Genomic DNA, 22,056 nt, shown 5'->3' with positions numbered 1-22,056 from the left:
TTAATTTTGAGAAACTATTTGGTTAATTAAGGATAGCCTTTCACATATGCAGTGGTATGAAAAATATGACATTGATCAATAATCTCGATTTCTTATTAAATCGGAAACACACCTGCTGTAGTAAATCTAGAGTAGATTATTTACAGAAGTTGCAACCTCTCTATGGTTGAAAAAGTTGTAAATAGCAAACAATGATCAATCTCATAAGCGCTATAAAAAAAATACAAAATCGGTAACAGCGCAAACGGGGATACCTGGAAAGATCAGAGGTGGGTTGAAGTGTCTGCATGTAGTAGGAGCAAGCATATCCTATTGTCTCGTCACACCCGCCGAGAGCGGACAATGTATGTTGTGTCTTGCTGCACTCTTTTGATTTTTAAAATTTCACCACTGATTTTAAGCTGAGCATCTCCACACAATAGATATCTCTATGCTAAACAATTTCAATTTAGTGCATGCCTTTTTAATTACCCAATCATGTACATGTATATTAAAATGAGTGTTTTTTTTAAAATAGTCAATGATGCTAATTAAACAACATGCAAAGTTACATGCAGCCCGCAAATGGTGTTCACTATTTGTCCCACAAAAAATATTTTTGGGGAAGTGGTGAAAGGTTGATTTGACACAGTAAAGATCCCTCCGTGCTCAAAGACCGTAAGGTCGAAATTTCTCTTCACCGGTAAAGGTGACGTCTCTATATGAGTGATTAATTCTCGAGAGGAACGTTAAACAATATACAATCAATCAATCATTTTATCTATGAGCAATACATTTATTTGAAAAAGCAAAATAAGTGGGAACAAACATGGTAAAGTATATGTGTATAGATGAAATGTGAAGACAAACAGTGATCAATCTCATAACTCCTATAATTTGCCGACTTTCTATTTTGTATTGCTAATAGGAGTTATGAGATTGAACACTGTTCATTATATTCACCTTTCATAAGCAATACAAAACAGAGTTGCGTAAACACAGACCCCTGGACAAACCAGAGGTGAAATTGGGTGCCTAGGAGGAGTAACACCCCTTGTCGACCGGTCACACCCACCATGAGCCCTATATCTTGATCAAGTAAACGGAGTTATTTGTAGTCAAAATGATTGTGCCAGGAACGGTCTATGAAACACGCCAGACAGCACTTAATCCATTGCCAGTTTGTATTGGCAAATTAGATCGTTATGCCGACCATAAAGAAACTATTGAAACCCTTCGATTTAGAAACTGATCATACGAATAACAATTGCGTATCGAATCGGTTAAGAAATACACACACCATATACAGGTGATAATGGAATATTGTTTCATAAATATGGAAAGTTGACGATGGAGAAGCTGAAATCACCCCGTTTGTCATAAAGCCAAGTTATTAGTTTGCCGTTGATATCTACAATGTAATTTCAATAAAATATCTAAGAATGAATCAGTAGCGGGCGACTTTTTGGTGTCTGTTATTACTGCGAATTCAAAAAGTGAAGATAACAACATGGACCCCTGGAAACACCAGAGGTGCGCTGAGGTGCCTGAAAGGAGCACGAATCCCCTGTTCACCGATAACACATACCCCCAGCCCTCCACGTTGATCAGGTAAACGGAGAATTAAGCAATTATGATATCATTATACAACTATTTATTAAAATACCCTTATAATTTGTATTTGTGCGTACAGTAATTAGCAATTAACATGCTCATCATAAAAATTTATCGATGTTCTTCTCTTCCCTCAATATATCCTATATCGTGTTTTAGCCTTGTCTCATAAAATCGCAAATTCATCAACATATCATAGTCTATAGTGTCATGGGTACAGATTTTCCATGGAGTTCAAATTACACATTTACTCGCTGTCGTCAATAGCATCACTACAGATGATCCGATCAACAACACAGATGCCAGAAAACAAATAAGATCGAATATTTTCAGTCCGTTTCTCTTAAAAAAATTGACCAAGCTTCTTTTTTTGGTACCGCCCTCGGATTGACTGTCGTCCAAATCCTCAAATGCATCCTGTTTCTCGTTGTCTAACTCCATTGGTTCAACTTTCACTACGTCATTGCCCGTCTGCCTGTTAGCAATACACGAGTGAATTACCGTGTTGATGACCATGACGGCACTGCCTATGATGGAATACAAATAGTATTTGCCTACAAAAATAAAACATTAGTTTTATAAATGTATGATAGCATTGAGAGGGATCGTGATTTTAAACATCCAAACGTGTAAGGAAAAGAAATGTTGACAGAAATATGACGTATCCTAAACGTTGAGTCCTTGATTAATAAATTGTACTTATACAAATTAGACGACATGATGGGTTCTGCAATCAATTCAGAAAACAATAACCGCATGTTCAGATATAATGTATGTACAAAGATAGGTTTGCAGTACGACGTACAATTTAATTGTATTAATCTGGACCTAAGATAAATCTATCCACAGGGTATAGCAGTCTTCAAGGAAACTACATTGTATCATTCTCTGACTGTAATTGATTTGGTATTTTTCATCCGCAATATGATAGAAATATTGTATATATGTACGTACATAACCAGAACGCGCATATGGAATTGTTTGGCTGCCTCTATAACTATTTGGAAATCCGTAAAAGATACAATCCACGATATGGAAAGACAGATATATGGCAGAACCGGAAATCAAACACAGAACACCGTGTATAATAAGTCTGATAGTCTAACAACTGAACTACACAGAACACCGTGTATAATTAGTCAGATAGTCTAAACATTGAATTACGCATAGCTCCGTGTATAATTAGTCAGTTAGTCTAACCACTGAACTACACAGAGCGCCGTGTATGATTATTCAGATACTTTAACCACTGAACTACACAGAACGCCGTTTATAATTAGTCAGATAGTCTAACCATTGAACTACACAGAGCGCCGTGTATAATTAGACAGATAGTCTAACCACTGAACTACACAGAACGCCGTGTATAATTAGTCAGATACTTTAACCACTGAACTGCATAGAACGCCGTGTATAATTAGTCAGATACTCTAACCGCTGAACTACACAGAGCGCCGTGTATAATTAGTCAGATACTCTAACCACTGAACTACACAGAGCGCCGTGTATAATTAGTCAGATACTTTAACCACTGAACTACACAGAGCGCCGTGTATAATTAGTCAGATACTTTAACCACAGAACTACACAGAGGGCGGTGGATAATTAGTCAGATACTCTAACCACTGAACTACACAGAGCGCCGTGTATGATTAGTCAGATACTCTAATCACTGATCTGCACAGAACGCGGTGTATAATTAGTCAGATGCTCTAACCACTAAACTACACAGAACGCCGTGTAAAATTAGTCAGATACTTTAACCATTGAACTACACAGAGCGCCGTGTATGATTAGTCAGATACTCTAACCACTGAACTACACAGAGCACCGTTTAAAATTAGTAAGATACTCTAACCACTGAACTACACAGAGCGCCGTGTATAATTAGTCAAATACTTTAACCACTGAACAACCCAGAGTGCCGTGTATAATTAGTGAGATACTCTAACCACTGAACTACACAGAGCGCCGTGTATAATTGGTCAGATACTCTAACCAATAAACTGCACAGAACGCTGTTTATAATTAGTCAGATAGTCTAACCACTGAACTACACAGAGCGCCGTGTATAATTAGTCAGATACTCTAACCACTGAATTACACAGAGCGGGGTATATAATTAGTCAGATAGTCTAACCACTGAACTACACAGAGCGCCGTGTATGATTAGTCAGATACTCTAACCACTGAACTACACAGAGCGCCGTGCATAATTAGTCAGATACTTTAACCACTGAACTACACAGAGCGCCGTGTATAATTAGTCAGATACTTTAACCACTGAACTACACAGAGGGTCGTGTATAATTAGTCAGATACTCTAACCACTGAACTACACAGAGTACCGTGTATGATTAGTCAGATACTTTAATCACTGAACTGCACAGAACGCGGTGTATAATTAGTCAGATGCTCTAACCACTGAACTGCACAGAACGCCGTGTAAAATTTGTCAGATACTCTAACCACTTAACTACACAGAGCACCGTTTATAATTAGTCAGATACTCTAACCACTGAACTACACAGAGCGCCGTGTATAATTAGTCAGATACTTTAACCACTGAACTACACAGAGCTCTGTGTATAATTAGTCAGCTATTCTAACCACTGAACTACACAGAGCGCCGTGTATAATTAGTCAGATACACTAACCACTGAACTGCACAGAACGCCGTTTATAATTAGTCAGATACTCTAACCACTGAACTACACAGAGCGCCGTGTATAATTAGTCAGATAGTCTAACCACTGAACTACACAGAGCGCCGTGTATAATTAGTCAGATACTTTAACCACTGAACTACACAGAGCGCCGTGTATAATTAGTCAGATAGTCTAACCACTGAACCACACAGAGCGCCGTGTATAATTAGTCAGATACTCTAACCAATGAACTGCAAAGAACGACGTGTATAATTAGTCAGATACTCTAACCACTGAACTACACAGAGCGCTGTTTATAATTAATCAGATACTCTAACCACTGAACTACACAGAGCGCCGTGTATAATTAGTCAGATACTCTAACCACTGAACTACACAGGGCGCCGTGTATAATTAGTCAGATACTCTAACCATTTAACTACACAGAGCACCGTGTATGATTAGTCAGATACTCTAATCACTGAACTGCACAGAACGCGGTATATAATTAGTCAGATGCTCTAACCACTGAACTGCACAGAGCACCGTGTATAATTAGTCAGATAGTCTAGCCACTGAACTACACAGAGTGCCGTGTATAATTAGTCAGATACTCTAACCACTGAACTGCACATAACGACGTGTATAATTAATCAGATAATCTAACCACTGAACTACACAGAGCGCCGTTTATAATTAGTCAGATACTCTAACCACTGAACTACACAGAGCGCCGTGTATAATTAGTCAGATACTCTAACCACTGAACTACACAGGGCGCCGTGTATAATTAGTCAAATACTCTAACCACTGAACTACACAGAGCGCCGTGTATAATTAGTCAGATACTCTAACCACTGAACTACACAGGGCGCCGTGTATAATTAGTCAGATACTCTAACCACTGAACTACACAGAGCGCCGTGTATAATTAGTGAGATACTCTAACCACTGAACTACACAGAGCGCCGTGTATAATTAGTCAGATACTCTAACCACTGAACTACACAGAACGCCGTGTATAGTTAGTCAGATACTCAATCACTGAACTACACTGGCAAATAGCTATAGCCCACTGAATCTATTAAAACTAAACTTTTATAATTTATAGTAGTTCTAAATTTTGATACGACAAAAGACAAATCCATGAAGTCCATATGTGTTAAATATACATAGAATATGTCATATAGTTGGTACATTTGTCGTAATTGAACGATTTTTATGTACATGTATTATAAAACTTCACGAAGCACAAGAACGTTAACATTCACACTCAGTTAGGAGGTGTAGAGCGCGTGATGTAAAACTATTCCAAATACTAATGTGATAGGCTCTTAAAGTACTACTAAAGCAAAAATCTTCCAAAGATTCAGGGCTGAGTTTTACTAAACTTCTTATCTTACGCAAGACATTCTGACTTAAGAATTTCGTACGTTTTAATTTAAGATACGATGCTTCTGTTTTATTAACGTGTTCTTAAGGCTTTCAATATTCCATATAGTACATGTAAATTCAATATGGATGTTCAGCAGTTGATGAGGTCCTCATTGGAGATTTAACAATTTTAAAGCAAATAAAGTTCAAAATAAATAATCACTAAAATCTAAGAATATTTTTGTACAAAAACATATTTGTTTTTCTATGATTGCATACGAAATATCAATCGTATTCATATTCTTTTTAAAATACATTTCAAACTATTGTAAAAAGTATACGAAAACGAAAATACATTTCAAACTATTGTAAAAAGTATACGAAAACGAAAATACATTTTAAACTATTGCAACCGTCGCGTTGGCCTAGAGGTAAAGCGTTCGCCCAGTATGCGGAAGTTCGGGGTTCGAATACCGGCCACGACAGATCTAAGTAGTTAAAACAGAGAGTGATAATTCCATCGCCAAACGCTCGGCATCAGGTGTGAATGTAACAGGTCCTCGGAGATGAACTTATTTTTTAAACGGATGTCCAGTGTCACATTAGGGTGGCACGCTAAAGAACCCTCACTGATCAATGGCCGTAAGCACCGAACGTAAGCTTAAATTTGAAGCCATTCACCGGTCTTGGTGACGTCTCCGAAATGAGTAAAACTTTTCGAAAGAGGTGTTAAACAAGATACAATCAATCAACAAACTAAATGGCTACATACACTGTGCAATACACTGGAATTATCCTCTTAATATATATACTTCACATGTAACAAAATATACACAATGAATCGGTATATATAGGAAAAAAATAGTCAAAATCTCTCTGTTTAATAGCAAGCCCGGCTGTGATAATCCTGAAATTTTATCAATGTAAAATAATCCAAGTGTAACGTTGGAGTATTTTTCAAAGAACAAATTAGAACAACACCATAATGTACAGAATCCGAATATCTAATACAATGAATACATTATATTACAGCTTTCGCGTATAATAAACAATTGGCTATATGTAGACCTACCATGTTAGGATCCCTCCCCTCATTTTTATAAGGATACACTGAGACTAATGCAAAAGCCTCAGTAGAATTTGATGACAGAGTTTGTTAGCATGTATAGTAGCATGGCTAATTTTTTGGCGTGCAGGCACACAAATTAGGCCCGGGAGAGGGTCACGTAAATCAATATACATGTATGGCCTATGTTATTTTGTATGTGAAATGTACCAAAATTGACATCGTCACATTAACAAAAGTCAAACAGTAACACACACACACACACACACACACACACAGAGAGAGAGAGAGAGAGAGAGAGAGAGAGAGAGAGAGAGAGAGAGAGAGAGCACCCTGCCCCCGACTGATTGATTCTACGTATTTTTGCTAGATTTAAATAGCATTATTCAAAGCAAATGCCCAATTGGGATCGAAATTGAATACCCCAAGTGAGCGGTTGCTCCTTTGATTTTAGATGTGGTTTGTATTTTATGTTGCACAGAACAGTTTCTTCAATATCAGATCCGCCACTTCATCATTTGCATTATATCAAAACATAGAACATGACGTCACATGTCATTATTTATTGTGTGGAGATTGAATTCGATTTTCAAGAAACTCGTGTCAAAATATGGCTGTGGTATCCTAAAAAGTATTCTTGGAGGTGAAAATTTGGGAAATGTCCACAGTGAACTGATTGCGTGTTTTTGGAAACTTACAGCCTAGCTTTCAACGAGTTCTATATTTGTCACAGTGTGAGAACTTCGCTTCTGTCGCTAAAATTTCAACGAGGACGCAGAGGTTTGTTTTCAAAATGATCTGGAACATCGAACAGTATGAGGGCAGCCATTTTTATTTAGTTGACAAATAACTTACGAAAAAAATATGAACTTAATTAGTCCATAGGCTGCTATAGCTGTCATGGAGTGACGATGGTTTTTTAACGTAACTTACATGTAAGTTATGAAGTTTAATAAGACGTATTTTTATCGTAAATTAAGGTTACGATGAAATCTTGAACTTTAGTAAAATCAGCCCCGATGTTAAAATTACACGCTATACGGAAGCCCTGTTAATAATTACATAATTTAAAGTTGTTAAATCCAGATATTTTGTAAAAACAAGAGGCCCATGGGCCACATCACTCACCTGAGTCACCTTGATCCATATCAGAAGATTTTCCATATCTATTCGCATGTAAAACCGTAGTCCCTATTATGGCCCCAAACCTTCCCCTGGAGGTCATGGTTTTTGCAAACTTGAATCTACACTATGTCAGAAACCTTTCATGTAAATGTGAACTTCTTTGGCCCAATGGTTCTTGAGAAGAATATTTTTAAAGATTTCCCCGTATATATTTGTATGTAAAACTTTGATCCCCTATTGTGGCCCCATCCTACCCCAGGGGGCATGATTTTAACAAACCTGAATTTGCACTATATCAGAAAGCTTTCATATAAATCTCAGCTTTTCTGGCTTTAGTTAGTGATTCTGGGAAGAAGATTTTAAAAGATTTTTCCTATATATTTGTATATAAAACTTTGACCCCCTATTGTGGCCCCATCCGACCCCCGGGGGCCATGATCTTAACAATTTATAATCTGCACTATATCAGGAAGCTTTCATATAAACCTCAGCTTTTCTGGTTCAGTGGTTCTTGAGAAGAAGATTTTAAAATATTTTTCCTATAAATTTGTATGTAAAACTTTGATGCCCCCCTTGAGGCCCCATCCAATCCCCTAGGTCCATGATTTTAACAAACTTGAATCTGCACTATATCAAAAAAACAACAATAACAAACGAAAAAAAAAAAACAACAAAAAACCCCAAAAACTTTGACCCCCTATTGTGGCCCCATCCGATCCCCGGGGGCCATGATTTTAACAATTTAGAATTTGTACTATATCAGGAAGCTTTCATATAAATCTCAGCTTTTCTGGCTTTAGTTAGTGATTCTGGGAAGAAGATTTTAAAAGATTTTTCCTATATATTTGTATGTAAAACTTTGACCCCCTATTGTGGCCCCATCCGACCCCCGGGGGCCATGATCTTAACAATTTATAATCTGCACTATATCAGGAAGCTTTCATATAAACCTCAGCTTTTCTGGTTCAGTGGTTCTTGAGAAGAAGATTTTAAAATATTTTTCCTATAAATTTGTATGTAAAACTTTGATGCCCCCCTTGAGGCCCCATCCAATCCCCTAGGTCCATGATTTTAACAAACTTGAATCTGCACTATATAAAAAAAACAACAACAACAAACGAAAAAAAAACAACAACAAAAAACAAAAAACAAAAAACTTTGACCCCCTATTGTGGCCCCATCAGATCCCCGGGGGCCATGATTTTAACAAATTAGAATTTGTACTATATCAGGAAGCTTTCATATAAATCTCAGCTTTTCTTGCTTAGTGGTTCTTCGGAAAAAGATTTTTAAAGATTTTTCCTATATATTTGTATGTAAAACTTTGACCCCCTATTGTGGCCACATCCGACCCCCGGGGGCCATGATCTTAACAATTTATAATCTGCACTATATCAGGAAGCTTTCATATAAACCTCAGCTTTTCTGGTTCAGTGGTTCTTGAGAAGATTTTAAAATATTGTTCCTATAAATTTGTATGTAAAACTTTGAGGCCCCCCTTGAGGCCCCATCCAATCCCCTAGGTCCATGATTTTAACAAACTTGAATCTGCACTATATAAAAAAAAAAACAACAACAAACGAAAAAAAAAAACAACAACAACAAAAACAAAAAACTTTGACCCCCTATTGTGGCCCCATCCGATCCCCGGGGGCCATGATTTTAACAATTTAGAATTTGTACTATATCAGGAAGCTTTCATATAAATCTCAGCTTTTCTTGCTTAGTGGTTCTTCGGAAAAAGATTTTAAAAGATTTTTCCTATATATTTGTATGTAAAACTTTGATCCCCTATTGTGGCCCCATCCGACCCCCGGGGGCCATGATCTTAACATTTTATAAGCTGGACTATATCAGGAAACTTTCATATAACCCTCAGCTTTTCTGGCTCAGTGGTTCTTGGGAAGATGATTTTTAAAGATTTTTCCTATATATTTGTATATAATAATTTGACCCCCTATTGTGGCCCCCATCCGACCCCCGGGGGCCATGATTTTAACAATTTAGAATCTGTACTATATCAGGAAGCTTTCATATAAATCTCAGCTTTTCTGGCTCAGTGGTTCTTGGGAAGAAGATTTTTAAAGATTTTTCCTATATATTTGTATGTAAAACTTTAACCCCTATTGTGGCCCCATCCGACCCCCGGGGGCCATGATTTTAACAATTTAGAATATGCATTACATAAGGAAGCTTTCATATAAATCTCAGCTTTTCTGGCTCAGTGGTTCTTGAGAAGAAGATTTTGAAAGATTTTCCCGATATATTTGTATGTAAAACTTTGATCCCCTATTGTGGCCTCATCCGACCCCCGGGGGCCATGATTTTAACAATTTAGAATTTGCATTATATAAGGAAGCTTTCATATAAATCTCAGCATTTCTGGCTCAGTGGTTCTTGAGAAGAAGATTTTGAAAGATTTTCCCGATATATTTGTATTTAAAACTTTGATCCCCTATTTTGGCCCCATCCAACCCCCGGGGGCCATGATTTTAACAATTTAAAATCTGCATTATATAAGGAAGCTTTCTTATAAATCTCAGCATTTCTGGCTCAGTGGTTCTTGAGAAGAAGATTTTTAAAGATTGTCCCTATATATTTGTATTTAAAACTTTGATCCCCTATTGTGGCCCCATCCGACCCCTGGGGGCCATGATTTTAACAATTTAGAATCTACATTATATAAGGAAGCTTTCATATAAATTTCATCTTTTCTGGACCAGTGGTTCTTGAGAAGAAAATTTTTTAATGACCCTACCCTATTTTTACCTTTTCTTGATTATCTCCCCTTGAAAGGTGGCCTGGCCCTTTATTTTAACAATTTAGAATTCCCTTTACCTATGGATGTTTTGTGCCAACTTTGGTTGAAATTGGCCCAGTGGTTGTTGAGAAGAAGTTGAAAATGTGAAAAGTTTACAGACGGACAGACGGACGGACGGACGCCGGAATACGGGTGATCAGAAAAGCTCACTTGAGCTTTCAGCTCAGGTGAGCTAAAAAATGTTGAATAAATAAATATGAATATATATATACCAAATCCTTAAATATGATATGAAAGTTATCTAACATAATTTCCTTACAGTTTGACAATATCCAATGCGTAGCATTGAAAGTCGATGTTCAATGATTATGTTATTCGCGGAGCAATGTGGATAACCTTTATATACATTTGTCTTCGATGGAAAATAATATTGAATGAAACGATTGATAACATTGTAAATGTGTTGCACAACATACCATCATGCAGAATCTATACCAAGTCGCTGTAACATTGCGCAGATGGACGCGTACATATACATTGTATACCTGCATGTATGACTTTTCAACATTAGAAAATCACGAGGTTCTTATAACTTGTCATACATATATTTCCTGAATCATTACATTATTTTCATTTGCAAAATTATTTCTTTTCATTCATATGATTTATACATAGTCGTATTTCTCAGGCTTATTATTAATTTAGAGCATGAATCCACCGTATTTACAATTATTTAATTGGGGATGACGTTGAAAAACTGTTTCGTTTTAGGATGTAATTTTGTTATATCCATCAATGCAGGTCCAGTTGTATCAAGTTAATTTGGTTATAGCAAGGTTTAGTCATCGTTTTGACTTGATAGTGAATCTAATACTTTTTTAATACGTCATCACTTGAACATTCTTTTTTCGATCAAAATTCACCCACCTAGTACTGGCACTGCGTTCGAATTTTTAGGAATTATATCTCCAACTTGCACCAGAAACACCACAAAGGCCAGAAATATAGTCATTCCACAGGAAATTTTCTCTCCTTGGTTGTTGGGTATTAGGAAGGCAAATACTGTGAGACAATTCAGGAGAGCTGTGGGACCTAACATGGTAAAACTATAGTACAGTGACTTCCTGTACAGACAGAACTGCACGTAAGCCATCGAGACGTATGGGTTATCTTTGGCCGTGAATCTGGAGATCGTCCAAATAGGGTGGGTTATCCCACTTCCCCCCGATATTGATTTTACGGGTATATCCGAGAATTTCAAACGCACTTCTGAAAAGGAGTGTATCGATAAGCCAAAGAGCATAATGCAGTCTTGTGAATCAAAGGGAAAGTCGGTGGGGTCCAGTGGGCATGAGATGGACAATTCCCCCGAGTGGGTGGTCTTAACTGCTCCAGTGTGTTCTATTCTTAGTAAGTCGTTCTTTAAACCAGTGCTGAGGAAGTTTGATCCCATTCTGAAATCATATATGACAAAACATTGAATGCCATTGCTATTAATAGGTAGTACGTGCATGATTTATTATGATATTTATTTTTAGATGTGTTAACATGTGTTAATCTCTGGTATATCCAGGGTCTTTTTGTCCAACCCTCTATTTTGTTATCTTTATAGAAATGAAATTGATCAACGTTTGTTATCTTCACCTTTTCATTGAACGTATGTGAAGTAACTTCAAAGTAAAAATATCCTAAAGTATACGATACATACACTTTTGACACATGTGTGATCTAACCACTCGCACTTCTACATAAAGAATTGGCATTATATTCCAATGAAACCAGAAACAGAATGAAAGTCTGAAAAAAATATTGAAAATCTACATCGAGGTTTGTTTCCATTTCCAACTTCCAACTATAACACACCGTGTACTTGCCGTCCATATTCACGTTGCCTTATTGATTGAGAAAGGCACAGAGGCCATTATTTCATAAAGGTGAAGATAACGAACAGTGATCAATCTCATAACGCTTTAAGGAATACAAAACAGTGAGTTGGGCAAACATGGATCTCTGCATATACCATAGGTTGGATCAGGTGTCTAGGAGGAGTAAGCACTCCCTGTCGAGCGGTCACATCCACAGTGAGACCTATATCTTAATCAGGTTAACAAAGTAATCCGTAGCCAAAATCAGTGTGCCAACAACGGCCTAACAATTGGTATCAAACATGTCAGGCAGCATTGGACCCAGAGATAGGTTGTATTGGCAAACTAGATCATTATAAAGACAATCGGATTTACGAAACGAGAGTGTTGAAATCCCTGTATATTCAACTGGATTTAAAATCTGATCATACGCAGAAAAAGCACTTCCATATCGTATCAATTGAAAAATATGAACACCTTTATCTTCACATTTTCCTTTAAAAATGATATTAGATACTAAAACATAACATACTTGTTAAGGATTTTAACGGGAGGTGTCCACACTTCTTTGCCAACCACGACAATGGAGCTAACGTTATACTGATTGGTATCCCACGTCATCAACTCGTCTGTCCAGCTCTAGAAGCAAACAAAGAAGACTACATTATGTCAATCGTAGTTAACTCGAACAATTCAAATTATTGTTTTTACCTTTATGAATACTGCTGTACAATTAGACAGAAATTACCTTAAGGGATATTGTGCTACATTAAGTTTAAATATGATTAATTACCATTTCTAAATCTCCCATGAGAGTGAATTTTCCTTCAATTTCATCCTGAAATGTAGATTGAATAAGAACGTCAAGATTAGAAATGCATATTTCAAGTAAACATACAAATTGATTGTTGCCTGTAACTTGACAGACGTGCAATTTGAATTTAGAGTCATGATTTATTTGATATTCGTGTAATACCGTAAATCTGGTTATATTTGCTGTCGATTAATTTTTAGTGTTTTTGCGAGTCAGTTGGAGACTGTAACAAGCGAGTTTATCATCTGAAAATTCTTTATATAGAAGGGTTGTGGTACATAGCTACTTGACATTGGTGAACTAATTACAAACAAATAGAGACGTATCTGTTTACTCACCATTCCCACCACGTATCCGGTTAACCAGGTCAAGGTAATGTCTATCGGTTGAGGCGATGTTCTGGGTAGTACAAGGGGGTTGTGCCTATTAACGTCAAAGAGATCACTCCGCAGTGCATATTCATCACACACTGTATCTGCAAAGACACATTGCTACTGTATACAGGGTTATTTTTGTCCTATGATATTTTCGTTTTTCTACACTTGCTGACTGTTTGGCCCCTTTTAAATTCGCCTAGACACATTTGATAAGAGAAAAACCCAGGTTTGCCCGTCTTAAATTCGCCCACTGATTACAAGGATGAAAGGAGCGAAAATCTAACGGGAGCGAATATTTCCCTGTATACGGTACATGTACGCAAAATTTAGCCATGTAGAGCAGATGTATAAGCGGAGATTTCACAAGTCCATGTATTACAGATCCGTAGCATGACCAGTCAATGTAGACAACAAACAACAACAACAACCAACAACAACAACAACAACCAACAACCTAAACACTCGTAGTTATGTAATACATGATATCTATTTCACAAAGAATTGTATAGAGTAAAGTAATTTAAAACTACGTTTTCATTTGTAAACGCAAACGTGACACACTGACTTTGTCTTGCATTTTGGATCGGATTCATTTTAAACTAGAAATTCTGAATGGTTAAAACATAACTTCATTTCAAATCAAAATGGCGCACTGCATTGTGCAGGAAATCATAAAACAAGGATAATTCACGTAACGTCAAAATCTCAGATCGAGACGTGACATTGCGAGAAAACAGAACGGTGTTTAGGATTATGGGAGGTTTTTTATTACATCGAAAATTCATTCTCATCGTATGTGTAAAATATCTTACTGTCCTAATCTGTAGAGCTTGCCGCACTTGTTACATGTATCATATGCTTCAGAAATGGCGTTCAGTGAAATACTTACATGATACGAAGGCTCGATTTTAACACGACATTTTCGCCATGAACGTTTTGACAATGACAAGAGAGAGGGGGTGGGTTTATAGAAAAGATAGAGAAACCGGGTGCATAGGAAAGAAAGAAAAAGAAAGAAGTTACAGAAAAGAATACGAAGAGAGGGTAATGTCTTCTTACTATGCATCATTCCAAAAAAAGTTGAAAGCATCAGTAGTTCGTCCATCACCACTGAGATAAATTCCGTGCTGATTCTTCTTTAATATTGCAAATGAATATGACTGATTCTTTCGTAACTGACTTGATAATATATCGAATTTATTTCTAAAAATCCATTGATTTAATCATAATTATAAAACCAAATTATACAGCATTAATAACCAACTCCATTAGCGATGAAGTGAAGCAAACACAACCCTTTTCCATCGTAATTAACAATCATACGTGTATTTACTTAGACACTGAAAACATTGTAGACCTGGCTATATAATCCTGTCAGTGGATCAACATACCAAAATTCACACATTGTACTTTGTTTGGAAAGGATGAAATCGCGAACCATGAATACGGACAATACAAATGACAATTGTCAGTTCACTCTACCCAATACATCAACATTAATACCTAAGCGATCGATACATCGTGCTGCAAACGAAAAAAGTCGATCGTCAAAAGGAGTTTTAGCAACAGTGAACTCATCAATGAAAAGAAACGAACAGACACTTTATTTTATTACAATTTGCAATATTTTTGTTTTATATCTTTCATAACTCCATAATAATCCTTATGTTTTATGCATAGGAGAAGATTGTAAATGAATGTGCTACACGGGCAGATGAAAACCAGCGGTATTCTCGCGAGATTATACTTACTTGGGTGAAACGTCACCAATAGATAGTATATTTCCGGAATAATTGTTGGCGTATAATACGCCATATTCAAATTCGAAAAATTAATCTTAATAAAATATTTTCTAATAGATATAAAATACCTTACATATCCAATTACATGACAAATTTGGCTAGGTACATTTGGAATGAAATTACACGGTATTTTTGGTAGGCTTTTTATCAAAGACCAGGGCCGTAAATTAACCTTCAATTTGGAGGAGGCAGGAAATTAGGCGGGGGTCTGGGGGCCCCCAGACGCTGAGCACATTTTGTGCACACTGAACACGTTTCGTGCAAAATCCTTGATTCTAGGGCCTTCTAAGATGTTACTTGACTAACTCATTCTAAAAGAAAGATTTGGAATGCTTTTTAAGGGAGGTATCATGTTCTTAGTTATTGGAAACAACATAAATTCTAATGAACTTTAAATTTTAATTTTTTTTGGCTCAAAAGTTGGAGGAGGCAGCTGCCTCCTCCACCTCCATGTAATTTACGGCCCTGGAGACATATATTATTTTAGGGCTAACATTGACTATAAATCAATTTTATTTTTTTCAATACAATATGCAAGAAAGTTGCCAGAAATTTTACTGAACTTCCATTCTTGTTGCACATAAGAATCTTAAGAGCATCAGACAGACACATTGCGTGGGTTTTTTTCTCTGAAGGGGGGGGGGGGGGGGTAGCAGAGGATAACTCGCGATCGTCTAAAATTCTTGACTATCAAACAAAAATAAAAAAGGGCCCAAAAATCCATAACAGATGTTCTCTATTCCAAACTTCAACACCATACATGTAAAGAATGGGGCGGATTCATCCTACCATGCAATGTAAGGGGGGGGGGGGGGGGGGGGGGGTGTCAGCCGGTATATCATAATTCGCAAGGGATGATAATTTACTATGCATGTGAATATAATGGAAAATTCAACTTTATCAAAGTTAAAAGTATCCCGTCTCTGATTTAAAGCGCATGAGAGTAAAGGATATCAAATTGGAATGGGACGGTGGTAAAACGGATTTCTTTTAGATCCAGTGGTACGGTATGTATCAATATCTCACCAGAGCTCATAGAATATAGAACTGACTTCATAATGACTTATGAAGGTGATCGGTGGGGAAATAACATATTCTGGTGATATTACTGGTTCTACAGGTATATATTTTGTAGACAGTGGAGGGGTGGTGGTGTGTACACAACATCTGTACACGTACACTACCCACTTCACGTGTCTGTGCATTATGCAAGCACTAGTGTTTGCAAACCTTTATAAGACACATGAAAGACTACATTGAAGATAATGGCAGGGATGTCACTTTGGATCAACAAGGTCCACTTTTAATTTGGTGTCTGTGCATCAAATAAAAGTTTTTCTCATCTCCCACAAAATCTTTAAAGAACACTATAACAAGAGATGGGAGAAGTCTCTCATTATTCATGGAAATAATTGTCATTAACACTATATTCTTTTAGCCCCTTAACTGGCCCTGTGAAATGCAGAACTACATGACCTCTATCCTTGCCCTTGGTGACTAGGTATACAGACTGTTGAATAGCAGTTGACCTTTGCTGTTCACTACAACAACCTTTTTCAAGACCACCAATTCTTTTAACACAACTTCCAAGAAATGCGATAAAATGGGAAAGTCTAACAGATTGAAACACTCAAGAGTCAATGTACTATAATCATGATTTTATGTTTGTTTATAAGGAACTCCTTGAGAGAAATTAAAAATATTTTTAACATTTATGATCAAGATTCCTTATAGCCAATATTCTTTCAAGCTTAACAAGGTTATTATGATGTGCATTGAAAATAGTTATTCTTAAAGGGGCATTAGCTGTCATTTTGATACCAAAAAATGAATTAAATGAAATTTGCTCCATATCATACATGTATATTTCAGTGATAACACCAGCATTTAATTATTTCAAACACCTTTTAACCCCAAAACAGGCACATGAATGTGTATGAATATCACATGAATTTTGATAATTAAATGATTATTGTCTTGCAAGACAATAATTTGTCCTTATGTATTTCTATACACTAAAAGTGACAATCTATTGTCGTTTTATTAGGTTTCTCATGTTTTTGTACAAAATAAATATTATTATTAGGCATTAATATATATTATTAAGGAGAGATTTTGAATAAAAAGGTTGCCATCACTTTCACAGCTAATGCCCCTTTGACAAACTATACAGCATATCATAATTAACTTGCTGTTAATGAATATAAATTAGGTTAAGAGAATTTGATAACAAAGTGCAGAATATTATATTGTAAAATGTACAAAGGTGCAGTCTTGAAATTTATTAAACATAACAATAATATGATTTCACAAAGTGTATTAATCAGTAATTGACAGTATCACTTATACCATTCATAAATGTATTTTAACATAATGCATTTAGTACTACTGTGTGCTGGATTATTTTTCAACCCCATGTAAATAATGAATTACATTCAAGGGCAACAACTCTTCTAGACACATATTCTGTTCTGAACACATTCTCTTCCATAGTCATAAGATATACATCATCATTTAAACTAATGTGTTAACATGTGCATACTATAGGAAAAGATTTCACACACATATATCATAACCTATTATCCAATGTGGAGATGTACATGGACTCCAAAGTTTAGATATTGTATATCTAAATATATGTTCATTTGAAATATTAATAAGTACAAATGTATAATGTCAGCTACAATGTGAGTTGAGGATTTTTTTCAAGTTTTTCATAGCAAAATCATGATGGTATGTAAATCTATCCAAATACATAAGGGTCTTAGTACAGTTTCCAGCACATCCATTCATATTCCTGGTCATCCTATCTCCAACAATCTAGACATTACTTAGTTCTCTCAATGCCAAAACACATAGGACCGAGACTCTCTCCAACCCACTCTGTTCTATTGCTACCATCTTGATCTCATTCAAGTTTCTCCATTCTGCAATCTTTCTTTCTGCTTCTACTGTTCCTCTCCAGGTTGTTTTCGGTCTCTTAAATGCCCTCTTCCCTTCTGGTGTCCAACCTAATGCCATCTCACTGTCATTGTCGCCTCCCCTCCATAGTCCTGGCTGCCACTTCCCTGTTTTCCATAATTTTCTGCTACTTTATCCCCAGTATCCACTGCAACCATCTGATAAGGTAAGCATCTTTTGAATTTCCTCCTATTCACCTTCCAAGACATGGACATGCAAAATTTCTGAAAAAATAAATGCAAATATATCCTATAATAAATTTTAAATACATGCGTCTTAAACAGTACAAGAGGCCAAAGAGCCACATCGCTCAATGGAGTCACCTTGGCCCTGCTATTGTACAGCTGTTGTGATTTTAAAAAGATTTCAGTCTTTATTCCTATGAAAAATGTTGATCCCATATTGTGGCCCCAGCCTACATGAGCCCCAAAGGATCACAACATTACTGAAAATGAATTCACATTACACAGAAATGCCTCAACACCAATATGATCGACAAGATCTTGCTGTTCTGGATAAGATCAAGGTCTCAAGGTAATTGATCATGGTACATGCATGATACAAAAGATCTTGCCATAAGAAATCTATATACAAAATATGAAAGCTCTGTCTTAAATAGTTGAGATATTGAATAGGTCAGATTTTTATCAAAAGTAGGTCAAACTTCCAGGTCAAAGTCACAAGATCGAACACCGTTGCATCACATGAAAGAACTTTTCGTAAAAAATGTATATACAAAATATAAAAGCCCTAGCTTAAACAGTTCAAGAGATATTTTTAAAAAAGATTTTTCCTATATACTTGTATGTAAAACCTTTATCCCCTATTGTGGCCCACCCTACCCTTGGGGCCATGATTTTAACAAAATTGAATCTGCACTATGTCAGAGAGCTGTCATGTAAATTTGAACTTTTCTGGCCCAGTGGTTCTTGCAGAGATTTTTAAATGCCCCCCCCCCCACCTATTTTTACATTTTTGTGATTATCATCCCTTTGAAGGGGGCATAGTCTTTCATTTCAACAAACTTGAATCCCTTAAACCCATGAATGATCTATGCCAAGTTTGATTGAATTTGGCCCAGTGGTTCTGGAGAAGATGAAAATGTGAAAAGTCTACAGACAGATGGCAGATACAAAGTGATTAAAATAGCTTACTTGAGCTTTCAGCTCAGGTGAGCTAACAATATATCTTTTAAGATGTTTCAGCATATATATATCTTTTATTAATAATAACTTCTTACCCTGTCCCTTTTCTTTTCAGTGGAATGAAATCTGGGTTGTAAGATGGTAGATACATTTTTATCCTTTCTTCAACTTTCTGGAAATGTCATTTTGGAGTTTCAGACAGGCTTTGTTTCCTGAAATAAACTTTAATTAAAAAAAAATGTTTAGAATTTCTGACTTAATTTTGAACTACATGTATTTGGAATAAGTAAATACTTGTAATGTTCAAGGGACATTATATGGAACGAGCTCATGGGATTTTAATATCATTTATATGTATATACTTAGCTGTTACCTTCCCATTGCATGTGTCATGGAAGGATGGTTGTATAGGACATCATCTGCAGATTCACAATGGCATTTCTTGTTTTTCCTTGATATTTCGAGTTGTACTCCCTTTTCGTCTCAATTACATTGGTTTCCATCTCATGATCTGTCTGAATATTGAAACTGTTATAAGATTTCTCATATGAGTTAAAATGTAGATATTACTGGAGACTATTATTTTCATATAATTTTTCCATTTAACAAGCCTAAAAAATCTTGTATACAGATGCTTTGTGTAACCACCATGGTTTTGACCTTTAATTCTTATTGAATCTAATCTGGGTAGATCTACAGTTCAGCTTGCCTTTTATATTGCATCAAAATTATTTGCCTGCATCATTAAAATTGCATGTGATGCACATTATACATATATATTACACCTTCTTTGAAAAGTAACATAAAATCAAATGCCATAGTAAAAAAAAAAATAATATGGTAGATCCATGAAAGTAGGTTCAAAGTAGCTAATCACCTCCATTATGATAGGATAAACTTCCTGAAGCTGGAATATTACAAAATTTTACTTATTAGATTTAGAGTTTGATACAATCTTTTTAATAGATAAAAAACACCCTAGACATTTGTTCCTTACATTTATATTTACTAGTACCTTAATTTGCTAATTAATACATGCAAAGGTAGCAGTATGTTTACTACATTCTTTGGTTGTGTGGCACTAGCATCTATTGTTTTCAAGATAAAAGATCTCCAACACCAGGGACTGAATCTTCAATTTATGCCATAAAGTAGTAGTTAGGAGAAACAAGTAATGTATAAATTCACTTCATTAAAGAAAAAGTAATTAGTTAGTATGATCTATCTCTGAATACCATAGAGGCATAGCAGGGTTGGGCAGTTAAAACTGCCCCCGGTTTTAACCAGTGGTTTTAACCGTCCCGGTCAATACTCCCCAAGTGGTCAATAATGGTCAATTGTGATTTAAACTGTCCATTTTCCTATTTTTGTACATTTCTTGCAGAGATAAAGATAAATTAAGTCTTTTCATTATATGGATCAATTGTTGATTAATATTTTTCATTAGATAATCAAATGTAATTTCATAAGTTTAATATATTTGGTTTGCTAAAACTGACCGAAATATCTTCAGTACCTACCAGAGGGTCACAGTTCTATAACATAGCTTGATTATTGGAGACAGGCCTCTTAATACATGTACCTGTACAGATTAAGAATAAAAGGTAGCTGGACATTACCTGAGCCCAGGAAGCAGAGTGGACAGGTGTTAATAAGCATAGGCTGGGACCAGAGATGACCAGTGTACCTGTTATTGTTATGAAAACATCACTAACCCACCCTCAAATGTTTATTCAACAGTATTCAACAGTTAAAATGAAGATTGATGAAACAATACTTATACTAAGGTAGTTCTTGTTAAATCAAGGAATTTGAACAATTTTTTTTACATCTTCCCCAATTCAACAAAGTCATTTGTACATTATTTATGTAATATTATGACTTATAAGTATATTATGTATACCAAAAAATTTTCAATCGACCAGTATTAACCAGTTTTAACCAGTATTGACCACCGGTCTCATATCGACCACTTTTTTGCCAACCCTGCCCCGGGCATACAGATATAACAGATATATGTTATTCGTTATATGTCTATGTGAATACATACTGCAACTTTGCATTCTGAACAATTAAACATATACACATTTATATAATTATACAAGTCCACATTGCTCTTTTTCCAGCCAATTGTGCATTTACTAGTTCTGGTATACATGCTATAACTGATGAATTTGATTACATCCCTCGGGCCCCCCATTTTCATCTCAACACTTTAGCCCCCCTTGTTGATGTGCACTCCCCCAAATCAATGTCTACTTTCCGATTTTTTGTTGGGGGTTGGACGAAAATACAATGATCATCTCGATGTAATGGGATTGTGAAACCAGTAGGATAATTTGGTTCAGACAGTGAGTTTTGCATTTCATTCATGCATAGAATAGCCCCATGCCCCACTTACCTGATCTCGCCTCTGATATGTCCAGGGATCTATGTTTGCCCTACTTTCAGTTTTGTATTCTTCACGGGATTTATGCGATTAATCGTTGTTCATTATTTTCACTGGTCTACATAACGGTAAGAAA

General features: G+C 36.1%; 1 protein-coding gene and 1 long non-coding RNA gene across 2 annotated transcripts; both read right to left on the bottom strand.

Annotated features, from left to right (window-relative positions):
• Positions 1–1,632: 1,632 nt before the first annotated feature.
• LOC125656174 (neuronal acetylcholine receptor subunit alpha-7-like) lies at positions 1,633–14,216 on the bottom strand. Its single transcript, XM_056145708.1, has 6 exons — positions 14,189–14,216; positions 13,585–13,721; positions 13,226–13,270; positions 12,965–13,071; positions 11,495–12,021; positions 1,633–2,147 (listed from the first exon to the last, which is right to left on the bottom strand). Exons 1-6 carry the CDS (start codon positions 14,214–14,216, stop codon positions 1,828–1,830), a joined length of 1,164 nt encoding a protein of 387 aa, XP_056001683.1. The 3' UTR covers positions 1,633–1,827.
• Positions 14,217–17,692: 3,476 nt separating this feature from the next.
• On the bottom strand, positions 17,693–20,276 carry LOC130048181 (uncharacterized). Its single transcript, XR_008797024.1, has 3 exons — positions 19,905–20,276; positions 19,627–19,753; positions 17,693–18,610 (listed from the first exon to the last, which is right to left on the bottom strand). It is a non-coding gene; the product is annotated as an uncharacterized LOC130048181 (long non-coding RNA).
• Positions 20,277–22,056: the final 1,780 nt, after the last annotated feature.

The sequence above is a fragment of the Ostrea edulis genome, chromosome 7 (assembly GCF_947568905.1).
Source record: "Ostrea edulis chromosome 7, xbOstEdul1.1, whole genome shotgun sequence".
Taxonomy (NCBI): Eukaryota; Metazoa; Mollusca; class Bivalvia; order Ostreida; family Ostreidae; genus Ostrea; species Ostrea edulis.
The sequence above is the reverse complement of the archived record's forward strand: the minus strand, read 5'-3'. Positions and strand labels throughout refer to the sequence as shown.

Excerpts from the sequence above, each read along its gene's own strand:
- LOC125656174 (XM_056145708.1), bottom strand. The coding sequence starts at position 14,216 with ATGAATCCGATCCAAAATGCAAGACAAA. Across the intron at positions 13,271-13,584 it reads CCGGATACGTGGTGGGAATG|GATGAAATTGAAGGAAAATT; the intron begins GTGAGTAAACAG and ends TCTACATTTCAG. Across the intron at positions 13,072-13,225 it reads TCATGGGAGATTTAGAAATG|AGCTGGACAGACGAGTTGAT; the intron begins GTAATTAATCAT and ends GTTTGCTTCTAG.